At 42.3% G+C, this 27,283-nt stretch overlaps 1 protein-coding gene and 1 pseudogene across 50 annotated transcripts in view; both read right to left on the bottom strand.

Moving 5' to 3' along the window:
• Window positions 1–898, bottom strand: part of LOC118360334 (homeobox protein Hox-C1a-like) — a 5,228-nt pseudogene extending 4,330 nt beyond the window's left edge.
• Window positions 899–7,867: 6,969 nt separating this feature from the next.
• The window catches only part of LOC118360079 (homeobox protein Hox-C3a-like), a 43,008-nt gene continuing 23,592 nt past the window's right edge, over window positions 7,868–27,283 (bottom strand). The window contains exons 1-6 of one of the 50 annotated variants that reach the window (XR_008083173.1): window positions 11,894–12,453; window positions 9,029–10,306; window positions 8,918–8,991; window positions 8,807–8,843; window positions 8,733–8,769; window positions 7,868–8,621 (exon numbers count right to left, since the gene is read on the bottom strand). Coding sequence is in view for 2 of the 50 variants with exons in the window: in XM_052482438.1 (XP_052338398.1) it covers window positions 9,615–10,306; window positions 11,894–12,344 (1,143 nt within the window). In the remaining 48 variants the exon portion in view is untranslated. Of the gene's footprint in view, window positions 10,307–11,893; window positions 12,583–27,283 lie in introns of those variants that run through there. The other 49 variants (XR_008083165.1, XR_008083180.1, XR_008083170.1 and 46 more) reach the window with 49 other exon arrangements.

Genomic DNA, 27,283 nt, shown 5'->3' on the forward strand with positions numbered 1-27,283 from the left:
CTAATGGTTTTCGTATCAAGAACAAATAAAAACGTTTGTACAAATGATTTGGCCAATAAGATAGCTGTAGTCTTTCCAAATGGGGACGTGAACGACGTGTCCAAAACTTACCCGCCCGAGGTCGAGTTCTCTTCACTTTCACCCACTCAAAAGTTTTGCTCCTGTGACTTAGTTCAGGTACCTTACACTTGGGGTCCGAGTGAGAGCCACTGTCCACAACAGCAACGTGAATCTTAGGCCCATCATGAGTGTAGATTTGAAAGTGTGCATTTACACACCCGAATTCGGAGTGCGCCAGCGCCTCAGTCGCGGTGTTGTGTGTGGAAGAGGAGTATCCAAGTCCGGGAAGTCGTGCTCGTCAGCCAGGAGATAGGAGGGGAGACGAGAGTAGCGGAGGCAAGCCGCTGGCGTGGTGGAAAAGCCCTGACTCTGTGTTAAGGGAAGGGCTGCTCGAGCCTGAGCAGACCCGGAGCTGACTTACCGTGCAGTCTGTTTCAGAACTGGTTTCGAAAAAAAATGGTTAACTGTGTTGCAATTAATATTCCCTGCCAATCTCTGCGGAAGTTTTTCCTTAGTTGCCAGCGCTAACTTCAGGAAAAGTTATCTGGTCCAAGTCCCGTATCATGACCTCCCCAGGTCGGTACGCCCCTGCTACCCTCCCCATTACACGCTAACTCTTGATATGAATTCACCTACCATAATCGTTGGACCGGTCAAACGGTCGTAGAACGCATGGACAAGTAGCTGTAGCTAACACCCAATAACGCATGGGTGGACCAAGACAGCGACCATGCATGGACAGTCAGATGGGCATGCCCTGGAGAAAGTCGATCTCTGATTGATGGAGATGACGTGCCCTCCTGGTCTTGGCCAATAGCTGGACATCTCTGTCATCCATCCGGGACAACGCTGATTAGCCAAGACAAGCAAGTTGTAGACTCATTTGGGGTGGCCAAATGAATGGACTCCAGTACAGCAGGCAATGCCAGTGTAGACCATTCGTGGTAACTTTATTTTCTCAAACAGGGCCGTTTAAATATTTACGCGTAAGATGGACACAAAGTGGCAGTTTGTGACTGGGATATGGAGGACTGGGATATGGAGGACTGGAATATGGAGGAGCAAGTAGGCCTAATTTAAGGAAAGTTCCCTGAGACGATAGACCAACGTTTCCGAAGTCTTGCATTAATCACAGTGTCCGCGCTCATATTTCAAACAGGCACAGGCAAAATGACGGCAGATTGGTGTGTTCCTCTTTACGCGCACAGTGCTGCAGGCCTACCCCATCTACCAACTGTGTGACTCTGTATACATCACGCCAGATTTGTTATTATCATTTACCAAAACGAGGATACAGTCTATTCATTGGCGTTACGGTCTTACGCAACTATCCTGCGATGACGGTTTCTTCAGCAGCAGTGGCCGCGTTCAGTGCAGGGCTAAGGGTCATGTGAAAGGCACACTTAATGGGTTCAAAGGTCGTGACAGTGGCTGTTGAGCTGTTCACTAGCAGCATATCTGTAATTAGTCTCCGAACAACTAGGAAAATAGCTCCGAGGACAAAACCCAAAAGTTTTGCATTTGAGAAACAGATGGACGTTCTCGTTTAGGGACCCACTTATCGAGAATTATATAGCCCTGCAGTTAGCTTTATGAAATGGGAAGATAAACTAATAGAACTATGAATGATCAAACTATGTCAATATTGCAAATGCATGCTCAGCGATGTTATTTCAGATACATATTTCCATCTTCATGTATTTGATATATACAGGCGGCCTTCTTCTTGCCATTAAACTGTATTTACATGTTTAATTAGATGGCATAGGAAATGTTGACAGTGCAAATTGAACAACAACCTTTAAATTAAATTTTGTTCGGCCGCTATAATTCCCAGTTACGTGCATAGGCCTATACGCTCATCCTCATTTTATTACACTTTAAGGAGAGCTAAACCGGTTTAATTGCCTACATTAAAGTTGATTCTAATTCAGATGAGGCTACATGTTAAGAAACCAAATAACACAACGTGAGAAAAAAATGTTAGTATTAGCTCGTACATTTTTTTTTAAGAAGCAGAATTTACAGGTAGGCGTGCAGTTTTATTAGGAATTATTTGAAGGAATTACACGTGTTTAGAGATACAGGTAATTACAACGTTATTAATTTAGTAGCATGTCTGTTGAGTCCAGATATTGAGGTGGGTGAGACAACTGGGTGGTGAATCCAAAGAACTTGGTTTTTGTTCTTCTTCAAATACATTTGTGGGTAGTATTGACTGCTATACAATTAGAGTGTAATATTACATATACCGGTATACCAACATCACAACAGACAACATATTTTAGTTTCCCACGCGTAAATGTAATCCGTTTAAAATTGTGTAATTATTATTTGTAGTAAATATCGTGCATTTATTATTGTTATTGTTATTATTATATGACTTCGTTTTATTAGGCATATCATTTTTGCTATTATTATTATTATTGTAGGGGAGAGAAATTGCTATGAATAATGTTTTATTGTTCATAACTAACCTCTATTTGCGTCTGAATTTTTGTTTGAATTATTATCATCGCCTTAAACATAATTTTCCATCAAAGACCATATCACTAACCTGATCACAATATTTATCCACACAACTCCACAATAGTAATTACAAAACAATGATATATAATCAACCATTTAGGCCTCATAAAAGCATACAACATTCTATAGGCAACAGCCCAGAAACCCGGTCGCAGCTGGGGGAGGTAATGGAATTCTACAGGCAGCGATGTGCTGAATGAGTGAGTGCGATATATCCCTTCCCTCCGTGCATTTGCATGCTACACTTATCCATCTTGTTGTCATCTTGCGAGGTTACCCAGGGTTCACGCGCTAGCTTGTTTCTCTCCCCTACACTCAATAAATAAATCTCCGCAGCGTTCTGTTTACCGCCTGAATATACATTTGTTTGCAGTCGATCGAAGATCTGTGTGGAGGTATTAGAAATTGTATTTCTCTAATGGCTTTCAGCAGAGAGGGGGGTGGTATGCAGTATGATAAAAAAAAAAAAAAACATTTTAAAAAACAACTGGCATGAGAATATTTCCTCTCCCTTTATGGAAATACACGTACTTCTTTAATTAAAAAAAGTTAATAAACCCAGTTTCCAACGAATAAAACATCTGAAAATAAATAAATAACTATGCAACCATGCATATATTCAGTCAGTGGCATATGTTTGATTTTTAAATAAGTGTGTTAAACACACTCCTGGTTGTAAACATCCTGGCAACAGGAGTGATATTATCACGCTGACCTTAGGAAGTAAAACAAGTCCTCTGGACCTTGAGTTGGCTCGTCTCCCTCTCAACAGCTTGTATCCCCAAAACAGACACATTTACCAGGGCAGATGATGCTAAACAATCTGGGATAATGTCAAGAATGGAGAAAGAACATTTCCTTCTTTTTTTTTTGCAGCTGGAATGAAACCAACCAGCAGCCAATACCACCATCCTAAACCTCCTCTCCCTCTGCAAAATAAATGAACCAACTCACTGCATTATTTAACATCCTGCATGGATGTCAGATTTGGACTTTGCCTTCACATGCCTCATTAAAATTATGCACTCCTACAAAACCCTTCTCAGATGCTATTTGGCGATAAAGTCAAACACCACGTGTTGTTCTGGATGGGTAACCTACAATACCTTGTTGTACCCTGTACAATCAATTCCATGTTCCCTTATAACATGCATATTACATTTTCATGCATATTGTTGATGGCCCCATTGTCTCTATAGTTGTCATTGGAGGTGAGGTAAACAACGCTATTGGTGAGGTTGTCTATCTCAGACAGCAGGGAGAAAGAATATTGATTGACTGATGCTGCTCATTTGTTTCCTGCTCCATTCTCTGATCTCTCTGATCTGACGCCAATAGAGGAGCTGAGCTGCAGAGGCCCAGTGATCATGGTGGCCATGCCTGGATGGATGGGATTATCTCCTATGGGTTTGTATGGACCCCTCACCCTGTTGACACGGACACACACGCACACACACACGCACACGCACACGCACACGCACACACACACACACACACTGACAGTGGTCATACACACACACACCTTGCTGACAGTGGCGGTAATGATGCTACAGGCTGAAGCGTGGTGACGGTGCTGACACTGACACGATGAGGCCCTGGTCTAACCCAGGAACACCGTCACAGACTCATTATTTGTCATCTGTCGACCCTGGGAACGCTGGGAATTAACCATGCGATGACAGATGACTTTCACCACCAACCTGAGGTCACAGTCGGCCGTTAATGCAGTGTGGGGCTGAGCTGTAAAAGCTGGGTGACCTATACAGTGGCGGGGATCTCTGTGGGGTCCACAAGATGACAAACAGGAGCAGTAAAAGCCAGCTCGGTGATATACGTGGTGAGGCCCTCAGCAACCTGTACAGTGGGGATCACTCAGCAGTCATAACCTCAGTTGTGGACTTTACCAGGTCAAGGGACAGAGGCACGTTATAGTGAGGGAAAGATTGGGGGGACAGGGGAGGGGCTCATCTAAGATGCATGTAACCACATTCCCACAGAGAGGATAATAGAGCGATATACAGCCTACAGCGCTAGCTTGGCATACTCATGCTTCCAAAGAATATATAGATACTGGTGCGCCACCAGAATATGTGTGTATTATGCTTCACAAATCCTAGGAGCCCAGCGAGGCGCTCAGCAGGCAGTCTCCCAAACACCATGACAACAAAGCATCCGTCATCACCGTTCCTCGCCAGCTGCTGTGCACACTTCTCGGTTTCCTTCCGGAGTTCTTACTGGCGGGAAATGAGCAGGGTTCAACGTGAAGTGTGGGTGCGTCGTGTGTGTGTTCATCACAGCAGCACATTGCCATATGCCTCTGTCTCCAGTCTCACACCGCAATGAATGCAGGGCAATAGAATGAGAATGAGAAGACAGCACATGGCATTGAGACGTTTTTAGAGCTTAAAGCGTCTATCGTGGACATCAATAAGGGTAAAGAATTTTTGTGACACAAAGGGCTGCGCTTTTAATTTGAGGTTTTTACCGTGGAATGCAATTGAAGCTGTATAATAAAGCCATTGGGTCTGTCCATCGTATCTCCTGTCCTCTCTGAACGATCAATGGCGATCAACATGTTGACATTTAGCCTTGATGATTGGTGTGATTACAATTTCCTTTAATCGGTCAGATTTGTTGTAGTGGCAGATACACTGTCAAGGTCAGTTAGAATACGCTCTTAACCAAAGGCAATTTGTACAGCATGCGATTCCTCTAGGACGTGAACATTGCTGTAGTGCCAACTGAGCCACACAGGACCACAGCCGAGGTACGGTAAGTGACTCTCTCTCTCAGTTTGCTCTGTCCTTCCCTCGACTGCCACACTTTTATCGGTGGCCTCACCTTTTCATTGTCACCGATCACCCTTAACTGGGATGTATTTAAAACGTCATGGATCTTTACGGCGGCATGCTTTAATATGACGGTAACAGTTGTCTCGCTAACCAGGAAGTCAAATTCCGGAGATGGATGAGAAGTACCAGGTGAGTTGTCATCCGTCTACCTGAGTGATGCTCTCCCTCGCTCCATTCCGCACCACGGCGCGGACATATAAATACAACCCATAAAGCTGACACAGGAAATTGATACTTAAAAAAAATAAAATAAAAAAAGCTGCTGGAAAAGGTGCATGAGCGGTGTGACGTACTGCTGAGGGTGGAGGGATGAAGGGAGAGAGGGAAGGGGGGAGAGAGAGTGAAAGAGAGAGTGTAAAGGCGGATGATAAGGTGAATGGTTGTAAATTGTACTTGATTGGCAAAAGGCCACCTGTGAAGTTCAGTGTCTTGTTTATCGTCAGAGGAATAGAGTATAATGCATTTATAATACATACTCTAAAATAAGCCAAATGAAAATATAACAACACAGACAAGAAAGGGTCAACAAGAATGATCTCACATTGAAAGTTTTATGGGCTGTCTGCCTTTGTTTATTTGACCACCAATTGTCAAAAAACATCATCTATGATCTGGTTTGGATTGCAAGTCTGCTGGGATCTGACCTCATGTTCCGGAATGTATAATGTGATGCATTCTCAACCCTGGATTCTGTTTCATATTCTGCAATGACACTGAGAGTGTTTGTAGTGGCATGGTTTAGTGTGGTGTGTCTGGTTTTTAATGTCTTAAAGCCGACTGTTTAGGATGGAGCAGAGCAGAACAAGCAGAGCTCCTCAGATGCCGGGCCAGGCCTCATTTAATGCTCTGTATTACGACCATAAATCACGTCTGCTCACACAGCACACACAAGAATGCAAAGAATCCAACACTGCTGTCTGCAATTTAGTCTCTCTCTCTCTCTCTCTCTCTCTCTCTCTCTCTCTCTGTCTCTCGCCAGTTGGTTTTCTCTCTCCTCTCTAATCTATTCTCTGTCTGTCTCTCTGTCTCTGTCTCTCTTTCTTTCTTTCTTTCTTTCTTTCTTTCTTTCTTTCTTTCTTTCTTTCTTTCTTTCTTTCTTTCTTTCTTTCTCTCTCTCTCTCTCTCTCTCTCTCTGTCTCTCTCTCTGTCTCTCTCTGTCTCTCTCTGTTCTCTCTCTCTCTCTCTCTCTCTCTCTCTCTCTCTCTCTGTCTCTCTCTCTGTCTCTCTGTCTCTGTCTCTGTCTCTGTCTCTGTCTCTCTCTCTCTCTCTCTCTCTCTCTCTCTCTCTCTCTCTCTCTCTCTCTCTTTCTCTCTCTCTCTCTCTTCTCTCTCTCTCTCTCTCTCTCTCTCTCTCTCTCTCTCTCTCTCTCTCTCTCTCTCTGTCTCTCTCTCTCTCTCTCTCTCTCTCTCTCTCTGTCTCTGTCTCTGTCTCTCTCTCTCTCTCTCTCTCTCTCTCTCTCTCTCTCTTTCTCTTTCTCTTTCTCTTTCTCTCTCTCTCTCTCTCTCTTTCTCTCTCTCTCTCTCTCTCTCTCTCTCTCTCTCTCTCTCTCTCTCTCTCTCTCTCTCTCTCTCTCTCTCTCTCTGTCTCTCTCTCTCTGTCTCTCTCTCTCTCTCTCTCTGATTTATATCGATTCAATCGTTTTCATCATACTGTGCCTTTGATCTTAGACAGACTGCATTGTCGAGGCCATAGGGTTCCAGGTCATAAATATCTGTTGATAACACTGCTGGCATTTACTGTATAATCTCTGTCTCTCTGTCTCTGTCTATCTCTCTGTGTCTGTCTGTCTGTCTGTCTGTCTGTCTGTCTGTCTGTCTGTCTGTCTGTCTGTCTGTCTGTCTGTCTGTCTGTCTCTCTCTCTCTCTCTCTCTCTCTCTCTCTCTCTGTCTCTCTCTCTCTCTCTCTCTCTCTCTCTCTCTCTCTCTCTCTCTCTCTCTCTCTCTCTCTCTCTCTCTCTCTCTAATAACAAGTAGAAAGCTTGGCATATAGTCCTACTGGATGCTGTAAACTAGGGTGCTGAGCCATGCAACAAACACATCCTCTGAGAATGAAGGGGCTCCAACCCTGCTTCAAATAAGCAATTGAAAAGGAGAGGGTTTAGAATGAAAGGGAGGCGGCATCAGCTCTTGTCAAGATGTCTAGTGGGTTGAGAGCCTGTGGTTGGACTGCTGGAAACACTGCCTTGTCTCCATGATTAATGTAGGGTAAACAAGAGGCAGGAGCCAGGGAAAGTGGTGCCCAGAGATTGTGTAACATGAAAACATAATATCACAGAGTTTTTATTGAATCTATTCCACAGTATGGGCTAATTTCATTACAAAACTTGTTTTCCAGAAGTAGAATGCACTCTTTAATCTCAATAAAATGCTGCTGGAGAATGAAGTCATTCTAATAAGAAATGAATAAAGATAATGATTCCACTGAGATTGATTTTCCACAAATGCATTTATTAAACATCTCATTAATCAAGAACAGTATCAAAGACGTTAAAAAAAAGCTATGATCCTTAGTTTCGGCATATACCCATTGACTCTTGAAGAATATAACTTATAAATGCCTCATGAGCTTAGTTCAACAGTCGTACCCTATCAGAACACAAACATAAGCTTGTTTTACCCCAATGTTTGTCAACAATGTAAATGTAAACAAACACTGTATAGCCTCGAAACATGGTTAAAACGATACATTTGAAATCATGGATGGTCAGTCCTTGCATCCATAGCGCTGTATATGAATTTGAGAGTAGTTACATTTCTCCAGCCCCATCCCTAAGCTTTTTAGCGAAACAGGGACAGGGAGACATGTTGATATTGTTTTAACAAAGGATTCTAGCTTCAACACAAACACATATATAACAAAAACAGAACTTCATTCAATATGAACATATGCTTCTGTGTTTTCACACTTACACAAACTCACACGAACGAACAGCTATTTAATGATAAGAACACAAAACATGGCCTAACACATGACACCTACAGCCGAAGTCATACAGATATGGTCGCCACAATTATTTGACACATTAGGAGCTCTTGAAAAAACAAAACCGATCGCTAGTACGTTACGCTACTTACAGGATCATTCTGGAGGCGAAAGAAACGCACACCTGTTTCGGCGAGGTGCTGGCTTGCGGAGTAGAACACCTGTTTCGGCGAGGTGCTGGCTTGCGGAGTAGAACACCTGTTTCGGCGAGGTGCTGGCTTGCGGAGTAGAACACCTGTTTCGGCGAGGTGCTGGCTTGCGGAGTAGAACACCTGTTTCGGCGAGGTGCTGGCTAGCGGAGTAGAACACCTGTTTCGGCGAGGTGCTGGCTAGCGGAGTAGAACACCTGTTTCGGCGAGGTGCTGGCTTGCGGAGTAGAACACCTGTTTCGGCGAGGTGCTGGCTAGCGGAGTAGAACACCTGTTTCGGCGAGGTGCTGGCTAGCGGAGTAGAACACCTGTTTCGGCGAGGTGCTGGCTTGCGGAGTAGAACACCTGTTTCGGCGAGGTGCTGGCTTGCGGAGTAGAACACCTGTTTCGGCGAGGTGCTGGCTTGCGGAGTAGAACACCTGTTTCGGCGAGGTGCTGGCTAGCGGAGTAGAACACCTGTTTCGGCGAGGTGCTGGCTTGCGGAGTAGAACACCTGTTTCGGCGAGGTGCTGGCTAGCGGAGTAGAACACCTGTTTCGGCGAGGTGCTGGCTAGCGGAGTAGAACACCTGTTTCGGCGAGGTGCTGGCTAGCGGAGTAGAACACTTGAAAAAGAAAAGGAGAGCCTCACATTCCAGGAGCTCAGGTGCAATAATTGATTAACCGACATTTCGACAGACAAAATGTCTTCATCGGGATCCTAACATAACACGTGATACCCATACCGCAAAGTAAAATTCCTTTCTCTCTGATTTAAATAGACGACAAGCACAAGCCATGACACATGAAAATACAAAAATGGATTGATAATGTGTTCAAAACATGCATTTGACATGCAAAATAGTAGCAGGATGTCTTTGGGGATTTTATTGCTAATATAAATCATGTCAATTTTGATAAAAAAAAGATAACATTTTGCCACAAGGTGGAACAGGAACAGAGGGGGCAGTCAGTAGTGGTCGCTTTTGGAATTTGAATTGACCACCTACACACACACATATTACTGAAGGTCTAGGTGTTTAGGTTTGCGGCATAGGCCTGCTCTTACAGGTGAGTAAGTGTAGGGGGTTCTAGGTCTAAGAGGCATCCTCCACATCTGAAATATGCACTGATGTCACTGTCAACATAAGAGGATAGGTGCCCTGGGGCGAGTTTGGAGAGACCCGTGCACAAACATCCGCTGTCTACAACCGTAAGGGCCGACTGCAGACTATCAGAGTCAGGCGCAGTTCCGGTGGTGAGCTGGGGAAGGTCCATGGGAGTAACACGTAAACAGTCACTGGCCTTACTGTGAGAACCCGACGCCGGGGTACGATCACAATTAACGAGGAGAAGGTTTGGAGACCGAGTCCCTCTCACCAGACCAGCACTTCTGAATCCCGAGTACCCAACTCCAACAGAGGACCTTGGGCTGAGGGATGGCATGTGTGTGGTGGTAGAGAGGCACGGCGACGGTGTCTCAGTCGCCGTGCCTCTGTCCTCCTTATGATCCTTCTTGTATTTCATGCGTCGGTTCTGGAACCAGATCTTGATCTGCCGGTCTGTGAGCCTCAGGCCCGCAGCCATCTCCAGCCTGCGCGGTCGACATAGGTAGGGGCTGAAGTGAAACTCCTTCTCCAGCTCCACTAGCTGAGTACTGGTGAACGCCGTCCTCGCTCGCCTCCCTCCGTCTCGCCCTCCGTCTCTTCCTCTACTTGGGAGACCACCAGCCTCGTTGCGACTGCACACTGAATCACCTGGGGGAATGACAAAAGGAACATGTGAAGGAGCAGTCAATTAAAAGTCAGCTCGCGGGCACCAAGGCGAGCTTTCGCCTCGCTTGCGTAAAAAGGGAAAATCTTAACTGAGGGACTTAGGAATCCTAATTAGGCATCTTGTAAAGTGTCCTGGGATAAAGTGTTTTTTTTCTGGAGTCAATTAACCTATTACTGCAGTGGGCTAAATCAGGGTCACACAGTGTTTCTTGGTAGTCTTAACCAAATCTACTTTGGAACAAAAGTACACACCTCACACACATGGCGATGGACTTAAGAAAAGAAGACACCTGTACCATGTCAGATATAGAGTTGAAATGTATTACATTGTGACGTTGCATCCCAATATTACACTTCATATACATCACAGAAGCCTGAAATATAACAAAACTATTTGACATAGAAACCACCAGATTTCCGTTGTTAAAAAAAGAAAAGTTTAATTAATGATGAAATTATGATGAATATGAATAACTTTCCACTCATAACTCCAAAGAGGGCACTTTTGGTCATTGACTGCAGGAAAGGGCTACATGTGTTTCCTTCAAAGCTTCCATCTCTCCTTAATTGCATCAATTGCTTTGTGTTCATGACTAGCCCAAGAGAGACCTGTCCCATGGGCCTAAGAGAGAAACACATCTATACCTTGCTGATAATGCGCTGCAAGTGTCTGGGACATAACACCAGTTACAGCTTGTCTCAGATAATAGTGTTTTGAGAAAGTTGTTTTTCAGGGAATCGTCTTACATACGCATTAATCACATCTACACACGGCAGTAGTGTACCTGTCAACTCAATCACTTAAAGAGTGCCTTGGGACCACCACTGGAAACAACCACCGTCAGAGTGTCAGATGTGCCACAACAATCCTGTCAGTGACTATTGTATTCCGGGTTTAAAGTACAATGATCGTGTGTGATAGAATTGAGAACTAACATAAGGAGTTGTTCATACGTATTATTCAAATTTCTTCAAATGTAACACAAACATATGTATGTGTCTATACACTCTCAGAAAAGGAGGGTGGGAGAACCATTTTTGGTTCCAAGTAGAACCCGTTTTGGTTACAGGTAAAACTCTTTTGGGTTCCATGTAAAACCCTCTGTGAAAAAAGGGTTCTACATGGAACTCTCTGTGAAAAAGAGTTCTACCTGGAACCAAAAAGGGTTCTACCTGGAACCAAACAGGGTTCTTCAAAGGGTTCTCCTGTGGTGACAGCTGAAGAACCCCTTTAGGTTCTAGATAGCACCCTTGTTTTCTAAAAGTGTAGGCATAGCATAATTCTGGTCAATAAAAAGAGAAATATAGACAACATCTAAACTCTATATTATGTCAATAAAGGTTCAAACAAGAATTATTGCCTAATACTTATTCTTTCTATGTTAATATGTGAGCAAGTCATAACTCACAAATGTCCTTTTGGCACCAAAATTACAAGGTGTGCAATGTTCTGATAAAATACGTTTTAAGACTAGGTAAATGCAGATATAGTCTAGGGTAATATGGACAGTCATATGCACATTCATCATTATGACACTGTACTATATTCAAATATGATATTATATTTACCGAATTCGTTGGAGTCCGATGCACTCTGGTGTAGGTCATGCCGAGTTTCTCTCATCCAAGGGAAGAGATGCCTCGGTGAGAGGAAGTAAGTGGATGCACTGCACCTCTTGTCTCTGACGAGTGCTTTGCCCTTGGCATGGCGGGTATCCACCGGGTCCGGGGTGCCCCATAACGGGTCAGTCGGGTACGGCGTACAGCTGATACAAGCAGAAGAGGTGACTGAACGCTGGAAGAGTGGAATCTCTCGGAATTGTGGCGCGTGGCCTCCCTCACCGTGTCCGGTGACGCATCCAGCAGGTTCGGTTGCAGTGTTGTGTTCGCCCTGTAGATGACATGGGAGAAGGGACTGGTGCTGGTCCATAGACCTAGCAGGGTGCACTTCATCAAATTCACTCTGATAAATATAACTATGGGTACGCCCTGAATGTTGGGAAGGTATGCACTTTTTCATGTTAAATATATAGCTTTTACAACGAACGTAAATGTAAAAGCTTTATGCAGAAGACTTTAAATAAGCTTTAAGACTGTATTGAATAATATTACCAGAGGGGTAAACCGTGAAGTCACGTGGGGCCGTCCTCCAATAATCGCGCGCTGGAGTTGCAAACCGTCCGAAAGGAACTTAATCGCGCTGGAGGAACCCGCTCCCATTCTTCAGGCAGCATTGCAATAAGCACGGGTTTCTTCACCTATGGATGAAAACAACTAATTAGTGTATGAAAAGTAAGGGAGGACTAGCAGTGTATCTAGGCAGATTTAGAACGCGAGAGAGGGGAAGATGGAGGGAGAGAGAGAGATAGAGAGAGAGAGAGAGAGAGCTAAGAGAGTAAGAGAGTGAGTAAGAGATAGACAGAAAAAGTGAGTAAGAGATAGACAGAAAAAGAGGCACGCAACTGAACGCATCATTTGGAACTAAATATCTATTCGTTTTTTATTTACAGAGTACCAGATGGCGGGAAGAATTCGAATGGAAATCCAGCGCAATGAAAGTTTCATCGTTTTTTAAAACTTCCCCGGTAGGTTATATCAATGCTCCTTGTTGGAAACTATCGAATAAGTGGTATGTTAGCCTACTTGGATAATATCAATGCTATCGCGAGATATAAAAAAAAAAACGACATTTGACTAAAATGTGTAATTTTCGTGAATGTGTTATTGTAACATGAGTGTACTGTTTGTTGAAGTGTTACTCCTATATTAAAAATGAGGACCAACCATTGTGAGTGCTATTCCTCTGGATGTACAAAGTTTGGGCTTAAAACTATACTTTTGTCTATTTACTTTATTCTATTTGCTTGTGAATATGCATTCAGTTCATAGTGGTTGTATGCTAATACACTGAGTGAGGGAACCATCCAAGTGAGCAGTGCACTTATCTACTTAGATTAAAGGACTTGGAATAGATTCGAATAGAGTCAATGGGAGTGGTCAAACAAAGGCTTTTGACAATCATTGCCACACACAAAGAGAATGAGAAGACCACAAAAGAATATCGAAAATAATAATATTTTTTACCTCAAATGTCTGGCTACCTGCGATTTCTAATCAATATCCACTTGGATGTGTTTTGCTCTGCCCAACAACATTCATATTACAGGGTATTTTTCGATAAAACCCGTGTGTATGGACGGACAGACAAAGAGGGAGGAAAATGACTGGCTGGCTGGGTTATACGAACCCAACGCTAACACCAAAGCAATAGCCTATGGACTTCAGGAACTTGCTAGTCATTTAACTTGGAGGTGTGCTGTTGCAATAATGTTTAGGCCAATGTAAATATTACAATAAAAAATAGACTATATAGCTAGTTATAAATACCCTACCCAAACGAGCATGGTCTACAGCAGAGCCATCTAGAGATTAGGGCTCTGGTGGCTTTAAAGTGTACGTGGACTAAGGATGATATTATCAGAACATGTTGATTAGAATCTAGGCCTACAACAATATATTTTGACTAGTATTTCTATAATATAATATAACAAATCCTCAATAGATGTCTTCCAGCAGCACCGTGATGGATGATGCACTCTGGATCGCCTCGCCCGGACGAGCCAGCATCTTCACAGCACCGCTCTGATTTAATCCCTCTTCCGTTTACCCTCCTTCTAGCCCCGCCACAAGGGTAACCTCACTCCCTGATTCATATCCTCCATTCACACGTCACACACTCACGCCAATACGTTATTTGAACATAAAGAAGGAGCATATCATGTTCTTAATATTGTAGGCTAAAACGATTAAAGGACATTTTTTTGACGGGATCATTTAGAATAATAGAACAACAAGAATAGCGCGCAGGTAGAGATAGGATTTCCGGCAACATCAAATGTTCACGGAGAGCATGCAGTTGATCATCAGGATAAACAAAATACTCCACTTGAATTTCAGCTAAATCGAGTTATGGGTCATAGTCATATCCTAGTCATGTTCACAGCCTCATAGTAATGAGAGAGAACATAGCCTTTTCAGAATCATATAGGAGATTGGGACAAATAAGCAGACCATCTCTTATTAAACGTTAACAATAAGACGTGTGCACATACAAAAATGACATATATTCGCATGTATTTACCATATTAGGCCTACATTCAAATAGGCTACCTCTGGTCATTTCATTTGAAACTGGTATGCCTAGTATACTGTGCACAATTAAACAGGCAGGTTATTCTGCGTCTATTAGAGTGAGTTTATCAGAAGACACTCCTCCTCATGCCCTTAACTTTTCCAATTGTTCTTCCCAAAATCATTCTTGTTTTAAGAACGATTTGTTATTTAGAGTACAGTGAATTGCTGTCACAGAGCTCTTCAGAGAGAGGCATTCAGTGTGCACATAGCAGGGTTCGCATTGGTGCCATTTAGGCGACATGAAATATGACTTGGTTGGGAGTGTGCGGTGAATGCGAGACGATTCATTCCAACCTGAGATACAGATGCCGATAAGGCAATAGGCCTATTTGAGCTTCATGTGCATTTAATCCACTTTTTCATTTTCCTCACTTATGATCAATTTCGATATATAGACTACACATACTCAGTACAGTATTAGGATTAGGATAATTATAAGGATAACATTATTATTGTTATTATTACCATCATCATATTGTGAACATGTAACGTCAGAAATGAGAGGAAAGGAATTCAATTCCGTTTGTTTTCTTTGTTTCAAATCGTTGAACACTCGGCTGTGTTGGATATAGAATATAATCTGTGATATACTATCTCAGCAAGAACATAATTTAGCTCATCCGTGCGCCTACACCACGATTCTCCGTGAACTCTGGTTGAACCGCCCAAGTGGCAATAAATCATTTTTCTCTGTCTGCACAAAGCGCGCGCCAGTCCCTCTGGGTGTCAACCCCTTTTTCACGGCTTGGTGGCTGACACAAACAGCCGAGGAAACATTGAAAAAGTTTCGTAACGATTGAGGATTTTAACATACAATATATCATAACTCACAGCATATAGCATTTCCAATAATGTGGGCTTTTTCGTGTTGACATGGCTACCATGTAGGCCTTAGCACTAGCAGCAAAATTCCGAACCTCTTTGTTCCAAAAACACTGTTCTCCACACTGCTCTTCTCAACAAAAAGCATCCATGCCCATAATGTATTTTCGGCGGACAGAGCTCGAGTCGGGCAGAGAAGAGGAGACAGAGAGCTCGTGGAAGGACGTTAATGGGCAGAGGATGTTGTCGGTTAAAACGGTGCATACAAATGGACCTGTCTCGGCAGAGCACGCGGGAGATTTATTGGCCCGGTGCCCTACATTGCTGTAAACAATTCAGAGTGAAATGAAAGGACCGGAGTCTTTGCTGAGCACTGCACACTTCATACATGAGGAAAAGTAAAAGATACACATTGTCAATTTCCTTTCTTCCCAGAACATGTGTTAATGTCTTGACCTATATAAATAGGACATCTACATGCAATACACTTCGAAAAAACGGTTCCTTATAGAACCAAAAAGGTTCTATTGCGTGCTTTATGTATGGAACCCCTAAATGTTCTATGTAGAACCATTTTATGGGGTTCTTTTATCAGAACCCTAGAGGTTCTTCTTCACTAAAACAAAATGGTACCATATGGAACCCTGCATGGTGCCATTTATGAATTATGGCTACTACCATTAACCAACAATGTTTTGAGCTCAGAAAAATAATTTAACAAAAAATAAATGAAAGCACGAATGTATACCAGCATAGTTTTTAGAATGCATTGTCATTATTTGCAAAGATAGTTTGGAAATATGCATTGGTGGCCAGGCAGGTATCTCCTTGTTTGAATGATGGCCTAAGTCAACTCTGGCTGACTTGGGTACAATAACAATAGAATAAAGCATCAAAAATGTGTCATCTGCTCCCTTCTCAACCCCCCAAACCTCATACATACAGTTGAAGTCGGAAGTTAACATACACTTTGGTTGGAGTCATTAAAACTCATTTTTCAACCACTCCACAAATTTCTTGTTAAACAAACTATAGTTTTGGCAAGTCGGTTAGGACATCTACTTTGTGCATGACACAAGTAATTTTTCCAACAATTGTTTACAGACAGACAGATTATTTCACTTATAATTCACTGTGTCACAATTCCAGTGGGTCAGAGGTTTACATACACTAAGTTGACTGTGCCTTTAAACTGCTTGGAAAAATCCAGAAAATGATGCCAAGGCTTTAGAAGCTTCTGATAAGCTAATTGACATAATCTGAGTCAATTGGAGGTGTACCTGTGGATGTATTGCAAGGCCTACCTTCAAACTCAGCGCCTCTTTGCTTGACATCATGGCAAAATCAAAAGAAATCAGCCAAGACCTCAGAAAAAAAATTGTAGACCTCCACAAGTCTGGTTCATCCTTGGGAGCAATTTCCAAATGCCTGAAGGTACCACATTCATCTGCACAAACAATAGCATGCAAGTATAAACACCATGGGACCACGCATCTGTCATACCGCTGAGGAAGGAGACGCATTCTGTCTCCTAGAGATGAACGTATTATGGGGCGAAGAGTGCAAATCTATCCCAGAAAAACAGCAAATGACCGTGTGAAGATGCTGGAGGAAACAGGTATGAAAGTATCTATATCTACAGTGAAACGAGTCCAAATCAACATAACCTGAAAGGCCGCTCAGCAAGGAATAGCCACTGCTCCAAAACCGCCAGACAAAATCCAGACTACGGTTTGCAAATGCACTTTTTGGAGAAATTTCCTCTGGTCTCATGAAACAAAAATAGAACTGTTTGGCCATAATGACCATTGTTATGTTTGGAGGAAAAATGGGGAGGCCTGCAAGCCGAAGAACACCCCACCCAACTGTGAAGCACAGGGGTGGCAGCATCATGTTATGGGGGTGCTTTGCTGTAGGAGGGACTGGTGCACTTCACAAAATAAATGGCACCATGAGAAGGAAAATTACGTGGATATATTGAAGCAACATCCCAAGACATCAGTCAGGAAGTTAAAGCTTGGTCGCAAATGGGTCTTCCAAATGGACAATGACCCCAAGCATATATCCAAAGTTGTGGCAAAATGGCTTAAGGACAACAAAGTCAAGGTATTGAAGCAGCCATCACAAAGCCCTGACCTCAATCCTATAGGACATTTGTGGGCAGAACTGAAAAATCGTGTGTGAGCAAGGAGGCCTACAAACCTGACTCAGTTACACCAGCTCTGTCAGGAAGAATGGGCAAAAATTCACCCAACTTATTGTGAGAAGCTTGTGGAAGGCTACCCAAAATGTTTGACCCAAGTTAAGCAATCTAAAGGCACTGCTACCACCTACTATTTGCGTGTATGAAACTTCTGACCCACTGGGAATGTGATGAAAGAAATAAAAGCTGAAATAAATAATTCTCTCTGCTATTATTCTGACATTTCACATTCTTACAATAAAATGGCGATGCTAACTGACCTAAGACAGGGAATTTTTTAAATGTCAGGAATTGTGACAAACTGAGTTTAACTGTATTTGGCTAAGGTGCATGTAAACCTCTGAGTTGAACTGTATATACTGTACATGTAGGTAGAGTTATTAAAGTGACTTATAATAAGCAGAGTAAAAGAGGGTGGGAGGCATAGCCTGGATAGCCATTTGATTAGACGTTCAGTAGTCTTACGGCTTGGGGGTGGAAGCTGCTTAGAAGCCTCTTGGACCTAGGCTTGACGCTCCGGTACCGCTTGCCGTATGGTAGCAGAGAGAACAGTCTATGACTAGGGTGGCTGGAGTCTTTGACAAGTTTTAGGGCCTTCCTCTGACACCGCCTGGTATAGAGGTCCTGGATGGCAGGAAGCTTGGCCCCAGTGATGTACTGGACTGTGCGCACTACCCTCTGTAGTGCCTTTGCTGTCGGATGCCGAGCAGTTGCCGTACCAGGCAGTGATGCAACCAGTCTGGATGGCCTCGATGGTGCAGCTGTAGAACCTTTTGAGGATCTAAGGATCCATGCCAAATTTTTTCAGTCTCCTGAGGGGATTTGTCGTGGCCTCTTCACGACTGTCCTGGTGATGTGGACACCAAAGAACTTGAAGCTCTCAACCTGCTCCACTACAGCCCTGTCGATGAGAATGGGGGCGTGCTCGGTCCTCCTTTTCCTGTAGTCCACAATCATCGCCTTAGTCTTAATCACGTTGAGGTAGAGGTTTTTGTCCTTGCACCACACGGTCAGGTCTCTGTCCTCCTTCCTATATGCTGTCTCGTCGTTATTGATGACCAGGCCTACCACTGTTGTGTCATCGGCAAACTTAATGATGGTGTTGGAGTCATGCCTGGTCGTGCAATCATGAGTGAACAGGGAGTACAGGAGGGGAGTGAGCACGCACTCCTGAGGGGCCCACTTGTTGAGGATCAGCGTGGCGGATGTGTTGTTACCTACCCTTACCACCTGGGGGCGGCCCATCAGGATTTCCAGGACCCAGTTGCAGAGGGAGGTGCTTAGTCCTAGGGTCCTTAGCCTAGTGATGAACTTTGAGGGCACTATGGTGTTGAACGCTGAGCTGTCGTCAATGGTATAGCATTCTCACATAGGTGTTCCTTTTGTCCAGGTGTGAAAGGGTAGTGTGGAGTGCACTAGAGATTGCATCATCTGGGAATCTGTTGGGGCGGTATGCAAATTGGAGTGGGTCTCGGGATTCTGGGATAATGGTGTTGATGTGAGCCATGACCAGCCTTTCAAAGCTCTTCATGCCTACAGACGTGAGTGTATGACTTAAAGATTGCTGAACACCAGCAGAACCCATCCAACTTGAAGGAGCTGGAGCAGTTTTGCCTTGAAGAATGGGAAAAAAATCCCAGTGGCTGGATGTGCCAAGCTTATAGAGACATACCCCAAGAGACTTGCAGCTGTAATTTCTAAGAAAGATAGCTCTACAAAGTATTGATTTTGGTGGGGGGTAAATAGTTATGCACGCTCAAGTTTTCTGTTTTTTTTTGTCTTATTTCTTGTTTGTTTCACAATTAAAAACATTTTGCATCTTCAAAGTGGTAGGCATGTGAGTGTGTAAATCAAATGATACAAACCCCCCAAAAATCTATTTTAATTCCAGGTTGTAAGGCAACAAAATAGGAAAAATTCAAAAAAATGCCAAGGGGGGTGAATACCTTCGTAAGCCACTGTACCTTAGTGTTATTGGGCACAGGGACTATGGTGGTCTGCTTGAGACATGTTTGTATTATAGACTCAGACAGGCAGAGGTTGAAAATGTCGGTGAAGACACTTGACAGTTGGTCAGCATACGCTCGGAGTACACGTCCTGCTAATCTGTCTGGCCCATTGGCCTTGTGAATGTTGACCTGTTTAAAGGTCTTACTCACATCGGCTGCGGAGAGTGTAATCACACAGTCGTCCGTAACAGCTGATGCTCTCATGCATGTTTCAGTGTTTCTTGACTCGAAGCGAGCATAGAAGTAATTTAGCTTGTCTGGTAGGCTCATGTCACTGGGAAGCTCTTGGCTGCGCTTCCCTTTGTAGTCTGTATTAGTTTGCAAGCCCTGCCACATCCGACAAGCGTCAGAGCAGTATGATTCAATCTTAGTCCTGTATTGACACTTTGCCTGTTTGATGGTTCGACGGAGGGAATAGCGGGATTTCTTATAAACTTCCGGGTTAGAGTCCCGCTCCTTGAAAGCGGCAGCTCTACCCTTTAGCTCAGCGCAGATGTTGCCTGTAATCCATGGCTTCTGGTTGGGGTATGTCACTGTGGGGACGATGTCATCGATGCACTTATTGATGAAGCCAGTGACTGATGTGGTGTACTCCTCAATACCATTGGAAGAATCCCGGAACATATTCCAGTCTGTGCTATCAAAACAGTCCTGTAGTTTAGCATCTGCTTCATCTGACCACTTTTTTATTGACGAGCCACTGGTGCTTCCTCCTTTCAATTTTGCTTGTAATGCAGGATTCAGGAAGATAGAATTATGGTGCGATTTGTCAAATGGAGGGCGAGGGAGAGCTTGAAGAATTATAAAAATAATAATGTGCAAAGATCTTATAGACTTACCCAGAAAGACCTACAGCTGTAATTCCTGCCAAAGGTGATTCTAACATGCATTGACTCAGCGGTGTGAATACTTATGTAAATGAATACAAGTTTTTTTTATTTTTTTACATTTTCACTTTCTCATTATGGGGTATTGTTTGTAGAGTGGGGAGGAAAAAATAAATAGAATAAATGTTTTATTCAGTGTGTAACACAACAAAATGTAGAATAACTCCAGGGGTTTGAATACTTTCTGAAGGCACTGTAGAACTATTTTTTGTAAAAGGTTATTTTATCTTGTCCAAAGAACCAAAAGGTTCCCCAAATTAGGCTTTTTCTAAGACTGTAGGCTGAACCATAGCTATTGGCTTCAACTCCTAACAATAATAACCCATTAAAATGACAGATTAAAAGTGAAACTAGCTATTTTGTCTTTCTTGGCCAACATATATCCTTAGTTTCTGGACATACATTTCCATGAACATTTGAGTAAATTAACATGTTGGTTTGTGTCCAATATAGACATACAACTGAAAATTAGTGTTTTATCTCCCTATCTAGGGCCTATACCATAAACTGAACAACCAGTTCTTTCAGAAGAGTGCTTCTGGGAGTGAAATATTGTTACAATAACCCCATGCACTTGGATATCGGCCATGGCCAAAGGACCTCCAATCTCTAGAACGGATGGAAGTTCTGTTTTACATAGTATTTTTGAATTGATTCTCTGTCAATACGTTCCAACAGTAGGCTAATATAACTTCTAAAACTGTTATGTTCGATTTCTCAAAACACATGATACCTACACAGTATACTGCAGGGAACTGTTACCATCTGAGCATCACAATCTCATTATTCCCTAAAATGTCCAGGTGGGGCAATATACTGTGCATCAATAAGGACTACATTTGTTATGGAATATGTTCATGATTCCTGTATCTGCTACAATGCAATTGGACCCATCGAGTTCTGCAATAATGCCATAGTTTTGATCCTACAGAAATACATTTTCGCCTACACTCAGCAAATGCAACCTTGTAGTCCAACCAGGCAGATTTTTCAAGATTGACTTGTCCCGAAGACGTCAGTAAATGCCTTCTAAACCGGCCACTAGGGGCAACACGGAGCGCTATTACCATAGGCTTGGTGTTATGGACAGGCGTGGCGGATGGGCATAATCTCATGACTTCGGATCAGATGGTTGTGTGTCCAATCCCAGTTGGTATACAATCATTTTATTTTGTATTTGTTTTAACCCTATATCAAACCTTAACCCTTAACTGAACCATTTGGAACGAATGCCTGAATTTAATGTTTTAACCCAATCCAAAGCCTCAACGTCTCACTTGATTTAATGGACCTGCATAGACTTGGAGAGCTGACAAGAACAGATGGCTGCTGAGAATTATACAATACCTTGGAAATGTATGTTACTTGTCCAGAGAAATACATTTAATCAAATTCATATTAAACGTCTGTTGGGTATACTAGTGAAGACAAGAAGTTATGAGTAGCTCACTTGCTATTGCAACTAATCACTCTCCCTTTATCATTTAGGCAGCAGTCCATCCAGTGCATTCAGTCCAGCTCTGACATTGATCCATGTCTCATATAGACCAATTATTGGACACTTGTCTACCAAGGACTGAAACTTAGGTAAAATGCTATATTACGTTACACTAATATCTATAAATGCTTTATAAGTAACTGCAGAAGGCCTAATTATAACTGTTAAATGTAGCATATGTTATGATGTTTATAAAGGAATAATCACAATTGTATTGGCAACTTTTAAGTCCATATACTTTTTAAATATTGAGCCTTGGATGGCAACTTTTCTACTTGTAAATAATTAATTAATAATAGATTTGAGAATCAATTCAACACACACACACACACACACACACACACACACACACACACACACACACACACACACACACACACGCACGCTCACACACACACACACACACACACACACACACACACACACACACACACACACACACACACACACACACACACACACACACACACACACACACACACACACACACACACACACACACACACACACACACACACACACACACACACACACAAGATGCCCATAAGCACACAGGCCAGACATGGTGCATCTGCCCCTCTGGGGGTGAACGGACCGACTAGATTTACGGATTTATGACACACCCTCCTTAATTAAGTCTGGTCAATGTGAGAGTGAGCAGCCTTATTTCCCCTATCCCTGGAACATGAGATTTGACCCTTGTTTCAACTCAGCGCCTTCATGCAGCTGCCATGACTGCTGTATAAACAGACTACCAGTGGTGGAAAAAGTACTCCGTTTTCATACTTGAGTAAAAGTAAAGAAACCTTAATAGAAAATGACTCAAGTAGATGTGAAAGTCACACAGTAAAATACTACTTGAGTAAAAGTCTAAAAGTATTTGGTTTTAAATATACTTAAGTATCGAAAGTAAATGTAGTTGCTAAAATATACTTAAGTGTCAAAAGTAAAAGTAGGAATAAGTAGAAATGCATTATATTAAGCAAACAAGATGCACAATTTTCACACTCCAACACTAAGACATCATTTAAAAACAAAGCATTTGTTATTAGCAAGTCCTCCAGATCAGAGGCAGTAGGGATGACCAGGGATGTTCTCTTGATAAGTGTGCGAATTGGACCATGTTCTGTCCTGCTAAGCATTCAAAATGTAAAGAGTTCTTGTGAGATCAGGGAGAATATATGGCGTAAATAGAAAATTATTTTATTTTAGGCATGTAGTGAATTAAGTGAAAGTAAAAGTTATCAAAAGTAAAATATCAATAGTAAAGTACAGATACTAAAAAAACTACTTAAGTAGTACTATAAAGTATTTTTTACTTAAATACTTTACGCCTCTGCAGACTACACCATCCCCATCACAATAGTTTGGAGTCAGACCTTTCGTTAACAAATAAATTGGTTGAAGAAGACACTCACCTTGAACAAGGGAGAGATGTTTTTGTAGCCATAGTAATTTACTAATATAAATCTACAAATATTACCACAAAGATCATCATAACAGTTTTTTGGGGTGGGGAATTCGGATATATGATTTCCACTTCTTTTAACAAGTTTATTTTCGTGGTTCCGTCCGCCAAGAGAGTGTGAGAGAGAAAGATGCCTTGCCAGAGGCCTGCCATAAATCCATGTTGCAAAGTGGAATGTTCGCCTGCATTCCCCGCAATCGTATGGAGAGAAACATTCTCAATATTCTCTAAAGACTTTGAAGAGACAATATTCACAATGGCTTAGCTTTTGCAGGAATGTTATCAAATAATTAGGCCTACACTCCAAAAATATAGGCGACATTTGTACAAAATGCAGCATATTCTATATTTACTTTTGGGGAATTCATCACACCAATTGAAATACACGAAGCTAAACAATTAAACAAATACAAAATAATTCTGAAAAGACAGGTCTTAGCCTGTAGCTACAAATAAAACATTACATCTGAACTAGTGCGTAATTGCTTTACATTTAAACCCATAGTGTATCATCTAATTTCAGATGTATATATATATATTACCAGTATCTGGCTATATAATCTACTTTCAAACTAGCATTCTTCGTAATGACATAAACATGTAGATTGGATTGAAAGCTGCAACTCAGTAAGTAAGCTTTCAAATCAAGTTGAACATACATTAGGTTGCGGCTAAGGTCTGTGAATTGACAACTTCGATTGTTTAAAGTCACAGGACAATAACTTGAAAAAGTTAATTCCCCCCATAATTTCTGTGCTGTATCAATCATATTTTCTTTCAATGACCGTGTACTGTACGTGTTGTCGTCCTCGGCCTATTGGAGCACCCTATGGGCTATGTCCGATTAATGAAAATTACAATCAGATATAACGTTTTTTTGTGTGTTGCTGCTTGTGTTTACTCAAATAATATTGAACAATGTGAAAATAAACGTATTGTCACACATAACCTCTGTGCAACCCCTACTCTCAAATATCACCAGGGCACAAAATGTCAGGTGAGGTGGCTGTATGGAGATGCTGATAAATGGTACAATTACTGTTCTATTGCACGTGAAAGCTGTTCATCGCTTACAGAACTGTTGAGTGTAAGCGTCCTGTTTGCTACAAAATATTTGTGCCATGGACCACAGTAACTGCATATGTTTGATATATATTTTAGGGGCAAATCAAGGCATAGGCCTATATCTAAAATCGTGAATTACATGTTATGATCACAAGTCATTTTAAAACGGTTTCAATGTCGAATAATTCTAAGAGGTCCGACTGAACGTCAATGATCTACATATTGTTACAAATGGTGTAATTACAAATGACCACTGTCGTTCATATGTACACATCTACACCTAACCCATTCACACACATGTAACATCTAACCAGCACAGGTTGAAGAATCTCTACTGAGTGTGATGCATGCTGCCGTGGTGTGGTTTAATTCATGTATTCGTATAGGCCCCACTTCGACGACAGGTCGTAACAGACCAGTACGTAGTAAATCAGTGAACTGGAAAGAGAGGTAGGTACACGAGGTACAAAAGCTTCTAATAAAATACACCATGCGGCTGTATAACTTCACACACCTGCACAGTACACTGCGAGACCATTCACTTCAGACCGTCGTCCATCATATATATTGGGGGATTCAGTCCTGTCCTGGTGGAGCATCCTATCATTGTCTCCATGAATGCCCACAAGTTGAAGACGTGCATTTCTTGTATAGCATGAATCAAATACATGACTTGGATTGAAATACATTAAATTGTTAATTTCGGCCTTACAATGCAAGAGCAAATGTCCACGTAAACGTAGCCTATATATTTGTCTATATAATATTCATTCCAAAAGTAACGTTTACCCGTAATGATATTGAAGCTGTTATGCACCAAGATGGATGCATTTTCACAAATACACAACGTTTTCCCATGCAGAATCCTCTAAATTGTAATAATGCATTCGACATGAGCAGGCCTAACACTCACATGCATACGGATCAGAAGCTCCAAAGTCACCACTTGGAAGTCCCTCAAATGTGTAAGATGTCCAAGGGGGCTAGGTCCTACACAATGGAAGAGAAGTGGCCGACAGTTCACCGCACTCTCGGGTCACCACTGAGAGCAACAAAAGAGTAACACATTCAGAGGTGCCCTTCCACCGGCCCCTCAATAGGCCCCGAGCAGAAAAACCCACAAAGGCCAGCGCACTGACGAAGCCACGTAAGGACGGGGTACCACCTACGAGGGCACACACAGAAGGTACACGTATAGAGAGCCAGTCAGGTCACAGGGGTTGCAAAGGTCGGCCATCCCGGCTGAAACGGACCTAATGGGACAGAAAATGTGCCCTCCGACTGAACTCGGCCTTCTCGCGGTTCGTCCCCAACTTCAATAAAGTACCTTTTCAGCCTCGCGACATGGAGGCGACAGGTTTTAGAAAGAGATTGGAGGGATGTTGAGACTGTGGAGTAGCTACACATTCTCTCAACTGTCAAGGGCCCGGTTTCCCAAAGCATTTTAAGGCTAAATTCATAATTATTCTTAAAATGCTTTTGGGAAAACGGGCCCTGCCAGCTACATAAAGGCTCCTGGAATTCGGCAAGGTGTTAAGTTTCATTTTTGTCCCTGGTAGTTTTATTTCGTAAAGTTGCTAGTTAGTGAGTTGGGTTTATTTCTTTGTGAGGGAGGCTGTTGCCAAATTAATATATTCAGTCCCAAATAATTTTACTCTGTGGCGTTAAGATTGATGGTTCAGAATAGACTACATCTCCCCTTTGTGATCGTCTGCCCCCCCATCTAGCAAGCCGTTTTATAATTTCTATTCAAGTCACACATTTTAATAATCTATCAAATGTTTGCGCTCTTTTCAAAAGTGGCATGTTTTACACCACATTTTGAGCAGGATAAGAAAAAGTTATTCCACAAATGAAATAATTTTTGGGAAAACTGTTAACTGAACGGTCTTTTTCATCATGCAAGTCATGGTTACAGGAGAGAAATTGCACAATATGAGTAGCCTATGTATTATTAGAGTTGCATGGTGACAATAAATCCACAACACTGCCATATAGGCCTATGGAAAATCCCGCCACGATACTTTTGCAGTGTCGGCTACTTACCAAGCGCAGAGGTGACGATGACGTTGCTCGAGCGCCACTTTTTAAAAGCATACTCTTCACTTTGACCGGGGAGGTCTCAAGGGCCCAACAGACATTGTCATTCTAAAAGTAGCCTATCTCAGAAAACTAACATTCAATTTTATATCTGTAGAAATGATTGCACATTGAGAAGGCCTGTGTGCATGCATATAAAAAACAATTATCAAATTATTGTTTGTTTTTTACAAGATATTCTATGAAAATCTGAGGCAATGCTCGTGGATATGATCCTAGTACGATATTGTGTAAACTATAGTATACTTTATTGTCCACGATAAGGCCCCATAATCTGACTTCAAATGATTGACTTTATTAGAAGACAAGAAAAACAACCTGTAATTGTGGCAAAGGGGGAATTAATAGCAACCCATAACATCAACGCAAATTATTATTTGGTCATATTTTGACAATATGATACTGATTTGCAGAGTTATATGCACCAATAGGTTCAGTAATCAGCAGGAAACAGGCCTCCAGAAAGTCAGGCAGTGGTCTATTCTACAGAGGGAGTCTGGTTGAGGGCCTGGTTGAATGGCTTGCCATGTTAATTGAATGTCCTTGAGACGAATGAGCAAGCATGTAGGGTAGGACGCATGCAGCCAGGCTATAACCCTTTATTTGGAATATAATCATTGATTATTATTGGATTAAGGATTAGGTCTATTGTGGAGTATTAGAGATGAAGGGGGAATATGAATGGTGAATCTGATACACAAACCAACCTCGAG

Source organism: Oncorhynchus keta, chromosome 27 (assembly GCF_023373465.1).
Source record: "Oncorhynchus keta strain PuntledgeMale-10-30-2019 chromosome 27, Oket_V2, whole genome shotgun sequence".
Lineage (NCBI taxonomy): Eukaryota > Metazoa > Chordata > Actinopteri > Salmoniformes > Salmonidae > Oncorhynchus > Oncorhynchus keta.